The 5,587-nt window shown below is 50.7% G+C and overlaps 1 protein-coding gene across 1 annotated transcript; it reads left to right on the top strand.

Annotated features, from left to right (window-relative positions):
- The first annotated feature begins 410 nt into the window (after positions 1 to 410).
- On the top strand, positions 411 to 3,262 carry CCL1 (C-C motif chemokine ligand 1). The gene is made up of 3 exons (XM_006154464.2): positions 411 to 529; positions 1,595 to 1,706; positions 2,973 to 3,262. Exons 1-3 carry the CDS (start codon positions 454 to 456, stop codon positions 3,073 to 3,075), a joined length of 291 nt encoding a protein of 96 aa, XP_006154526.1. The 5' UTR covers positions 411 to 453; the 3' UTR covers positions 3,076 to 3,262.
- Positions 3,263 to 5,587: the final 2,325 nt, after the last annotated feature.

Raw genomic sequence — 5,587 nt, 5'->3', positions numbered from 1 at the left:
TGGGTACCACAATCACTACTTTGCAGAATTGAGACCCTGATGCTGGTGTGTCTCAGTCCAGGTCCAGAGGCATCAATTACATGCCTGGGTGGAACGACCTGGGATTGGACAAGTTACACACCGGCCACTTCCTCTCCCTCACCTCTCTACCTCCTACTCAGCCAAGACAGCTCCCACGTACTTGTGTAAGATCCTTATCTGCTCCTGCACTTGGGGAAGTTTCCGCCGCCCAGCACCACTCACATACACCAGGACAGATGGGGAAAAGTGCTTTCCATGTAGTCACTGGGTGTAACTGTCCTTTCTCCCAGTAACTCCCACCTCTTCCCCATGGCCTGGGGAATCCCCCCCCATAGTCTAATAAAAGCTCTGGGCACTGCAGGATGGCAGAGCTCTCAGCTTCCCCAGACTCATCACAGCTACTGCTGAAAGGCCTGAGCCAGATTCTCCAAGATGAAGCTCCACACCATGGCTCTGATGTGTCTCCTGCTGGTCGGGACGTGGCCACAAGACGTGGACAGCAAAAGCAGTGAGTATGGCTAGAGCTATACTCCGGTTCTCCTCAGGGAGGGCAGAAAAGCAGGCAGGTGCTCTCCTGAACTCAGGCTCTGTCCCCCCTTCTCCTACATGAAGAGGAATAATGGAGGGCTTAGAAGGCTGGGGGCAGACAGCCAGGAGGAGAGCCAGGAGTAAACGCAGAGAGCCACGCTACCAACCTCTGACAGAACCTGAAGACTACAGAGGGGACCGAGGCAGTTATTTAGGTGCAGAGGAGGGGCTGGGCCCTGCCTCCACAGTGTGACATAAAAGAAGCCGAGTCTGTAGGCAGGCAGTCAGATAACCTTGGGCAAATCACTTTACCTCTCACACTGCTTTCTCCATCAAGAACTAATGAGCTTTCTCCAAGGCGGTTGGGACAATTCTGATCTAATAACAGATGTGAACTGAGTTTTGTGAGCACTAAAACTAGGATGAAGGAGCCAGGATTGGAGGGCAAATCTCTTGGGGTGGGGTGTGGGTAGGGAGTATAGAAACCAGCAAAGTGGGAGGTGGGACCCCGAGGGAGCTGAGGAACAGAGGAGGGGATTAGAGAGACTGAATGGGGAATGGGAGAGCCGGTCAGTGCCTGCGGGTGCTTCTCTTGACAGTCACCGTTGTGAACTTGAACCATTCCTAACTGATCCAGGTGTGTGGACAGTGGACTCCAGTGTCCTGTGTGTGTCATGGTGTGGGACCCAGGTCATGTGGCACTGAACACTTGTGGTGAAATGCCAGAGCTGGAGGAACCTGTAGAACTCAGGGTCTAAGAAGTTTGACTTTGTGGGTGGGACTCTGGGGTCAGAATGAAGGTTCATCTTTATCAAGGCTACCAGCTGGTTTTTTGGGGAAAGGGACTGGGTTAGCACCCCAATAGTATGATTCTTCCCCTAACCCTGGGCCTAGGTGGCTGATGAAACAGAGTTGTACTGGGGCCCAAAGCTTCGATCTGCTCTGTGAGGGCCCGTGTGTGTGTGTGTGTGTGTGTGTTTCAAATGGCCCTACAAGTGAGAGGTTGAGAAGTAGGTGAAGACGTACTTTTGTGATTCTTTTCTAGTGCATGTGCCCTCCTCCAACTGCTGCTTCTCATTTGTGAAGAGAAAGATTTCCCCAGAGAAAATCCAGTGCTACCGGAATAGCAGCTCCACCTGCTCCTACCGCTCTGTAAAGTGAGTGACCTTCTGCTCAATCCCTCCACTAGAGAACAGAATCCCGCTGGCTTGGAATAAAACTGGCAGACGCTAGATGGCGGTGTTCCACTGGAATAAGGTTTCCATACCCAGCCAGCCAGGCCCCCCAAATAAGGTGCAGAGTCACAATTAGATGGCGGTGTTCCACTGGAATAAGGTTTCCATACCCAGCCAGCCAGGCCCCCAAATACAGGTGCAGAGTCACATTTGGGCGCTAGGGGGAGCGCCGAGCTTCCTGGCAGGTGCTAGGAAGGCCATTCCTGTGGTAGGACTGGTGACTTGTGTTTCTTGGGAAGCCAAGATGCCAGTATTATGTCCTAGCATTGAATGCCCAGAGGAAGAACTTGCTTCACCAACACACTAGGCATTATTATGTGGTGGAGAGAGAGTCCTGATTAGTTCCTGCTTCTGGGTTTGCAAACCTATAGTTTGGGGTGACCGCAGGCAAGTAAGTTCTCTGCACCTTATTATCTGTGCCTTCTTCTGTATTTCCTATCTGTGAAGTAGCGTAAACACAGAACCCAGATTCAGGGGCATTACTGCCTTCACTGCACAGCCTATACATACCACTCCGTACTTTAAGGTCCTGTTCTATATAGTATCTCTGATAATATATATGGACCCTCTTGGGAAATGCATTTTTGGTGTGGAAACGGATACTCACAGAGGTAGAGATATCTGTCTAAAGTCACCCAGATAGAGAGACTGGATGGATCCGGCCCTGCCGTGCCTCCTGTTTGTTGGGATGTGGCCACGAGACGTGGACGGCACTCAGATAGCCACACTCAGGGAATGGACAGATCAGAAAAGAAAAACTACATAGATACATGTGTTCACACTAAGTCCAAAGTAGCGAGTGAGGTCCCATATGGACACAGAAACAATAAAAGTTGGAGCAGAGAACTATTCTAGGAACGGCATATTTCATCCTTCCTAATCAGCAGAATGCCTGCAGGGTCTACAGCCCCACTCTGAGGCACTGAATCGTCCTGCTCATCATCATTGTAGTAATCCTCAGGGGAGGGGTCCAGGCTGCTCAGTGAATAAACTCCTGAGCTTTGGAGGGTCCTCCCAGCGAGCAAGCCACAGAGCTTATGCAGCAACTTCATTCATAGAGGTTGAAAACAAGGAGGCCCAGAAACAAACGCCCGGGGGCACCCAGAGGCAAGGAAGTGGGCTGGACTTCTTAGCGGTACCCAGTGGGTGAGGCGGTGACTCAGCCTTCTCTCTGCTCTCTGTTCACAGGCTCAAGATGAAGAAAGGGAGGGAGATCTGTGCCTTGGAGAATGCGACACAGGCTTGGGGTTACTTGGATGTGCTAAAACCCTGCCCGCCAAAGGCAATGTGAAAGGGTTCCTTTGCATCTCGGGCACTGGAGGCTGCGTGGCATCACCTGTCTCCCCAGTCTGCAATCCCACACCATTCCTCTGCCCCGCTTTCCAGGCCACAGAGGATCTTCTCAGCCTCGATAAGCTATGTTGCTGCACTTTATATATTTAAACTCTGGAACCTGCAACTCCTGCTTCTGTGTGCCTGCTGGACCCCACAGAGATTTCAGGGTCCAGCCTTGAGAGGCATAGAGGGAGGTGTAGGGGCTGAGGGCGGGGGAGGAGGGCATGTTGGGCCTGGTGCCAGGGGAGCCAATAAACCATTCACTGCCTCACAGGGACTGGTGTCTTCCTTGTCCTGGGGCTAAGCTCTGACTCGGGTTGTACCGCAGATTCTCCACCTCCAGGCTCAGCAGCTGGGAAGGCACATAGGAGCAGCAAACTGGGCCCAGTGCTGTGTCCACATTTGGGTCCAAGGCCCGCCCCCTTCCTGACCTCCAAAAGTCACAACCGCCTTGCTGGAGAAATCTGGAGAGGCCAGATTTAGTGTAAGGTGTTGCATCCTCATTTCACAGAGGAGGTGACTGGGGGCTAGGCAGGCTTCACTCTGGTGTGTAAGCCCAGGGCGCCTGTCTCTCAGGCATGAGCTCTCTGGTGTCCCAAGTTGCCATGTGTACTGTGCCACGCAGTGTGGCTCAGGACCTTTCTGCTCCGTGGATTTGGGGAACAGGCCCTGCAAAGTTGTCAGCAAGGCCCTTCTCTCCTTGGGGAAGGTCCTGATGGGTGTTCGGACCTGTGTGGATCCTGGGTCTGGCAGAGAGGCCAACCCAGCTCATCTAGAGGAACGAGGACTTAGGCAGAGCAGGAGATCATACCCTCCATGGACATATAGGAAGAGGAGGCTCTCTTTTAAAGGGATACGTGCCAGGTAATGTGTGATGTGTGATTCAAGGGACAATAGCAGGGAAGGACGTGAATTCTGGGTCTCAGCACTGGCACCCAGGATTGGCATGGGCCAGCGTGGTAGTTAAGGTTTCTCCTTCTGTTTCCAGATTTCAACATGTCACCTATATGGCCCAGTCTTCTTGTCTGCCTCTGCCTCCTTCTCTCCAATCCCCTCACTGCCCTGCCTCAGCCCTGTTCCTCTAGCTGGGGCCATTGCAGTAGGCTGTCCTCAGTCTTCCCAACACCATGCTACCTGCTCCCACAGGCTCCTCTTCCTGCCATCTCTTCCCGTCCCTCCCTTCATGCCTTCCTCTTGCCTTCAGAACTGAGCCTAACCTCATACCCTGATATTCTAATTTCTCTATAATCTGCCCTAACCTTCAATTCTAAACCTCTCCACTGTTTACATTTTGGAACACAAACTCTGACTGTATGGGGATAGTCCCTTAAACCTGTTCCCTGCGTTTCTGCCTTGCATCCCCTCTAGAAGAAACTCGGCTATGGCCATACTAATTGTCCCCAAAGGTGCTTTTTCCCAAGCCCCATTGTCCCTGTCAAATCTGATGCTAACTAGGACTTGGCCCTTTGGGTTTCCTCTGGGGATGGGGTACACTTAAAGTGTGCATTACTCACTCCAGGTGGGGGACAGCTCAGGAAACCAGTTAGAAGGGGTTCACAATAGATTGAGGCTGGGGTATGGGAGCATTTGGGCAGAAGTGGGGGATTTTCAAGGAAAAGAATGGCAGTAGGTATTGGACTGAATTTGAGATTGACAAATCGTGAACCAGGGAAGCTGATTAGGGACTGAATATTTTGGTCTGATGAGGCAGTTGGCCTCACCCTGCCCCACTGCCTCCATCCTGCCCCAATAGTCAGATGACCCCAGACCAGCCACAGAGCCAGTGTCTCTCTGTACCTCAGCATTCCTCCAGCATGCCTACCCACCACTGTATCTCAGATCACCCCCTACTGATTGGGAGTAGGGCCCACAGAAAGCACCACTGTGACAGATTTTATTACTTTTTTTTTTTTGAGGTGTTTGTGTTTTAATGCAAACACAATAAACACATGTGATAGCTTAAAGCCCACAGAAAGCACCACTGTGACAGATTTTAGTACTTTTTTTTTTTTTTTGAGGTGTTTGTGTTTTAATGCAAACACAATAAACACATGTGATAGCTTTAAAAAAAGTAGGACTTTTTCAGCCATGTTAAGAAAAATGAAAATTTTTAATAGTAACACAGGTAGATTTCTGCTCTAATTCTTAGTTGAAGTCATGGTGACCAACTTCCATTCATAATTTTCATCAGAAAATCAACTACTATTCAGTCTCTTAAAGTATTGAATAACAGTAGAGCATATAGGCATTGTTCTAAAAGAGATTTTTGTTATAGGGCGCATGCATTTGCAGGAGAGACAGACAGAGACAGGGAGTCAGAAAGCGAGAAATCAACAGCAAGGTGGGTGGGGGATGGCCATAGTGTGATCCCTTCTCCTCCATTCTCCTCTCTGGATCTTGAGCATGCATGCATATGCGTCCGGTGTGAGTTTCAAGCCACGGGATCCCAGACTCTAACTATGGTCGGC

This window comes from Tupaia chinensis, unplaced genomic scaffold (genome assembly GCF_000334495.1).
Source record: "Tupaia chinensis unplaced genomic scaffold, TupChi_1.0 Scaffold000407_4, whole genome shotgun sequence".
NCBI lineage: Eukaryota > Metazoa > Chordata > Mammalia > Scandentia > Tupaiidae > Tupaia > Tupaia belangeri.
This window is presented reverse-complemented; position numbering and strand designations above follow the sequence as displayed.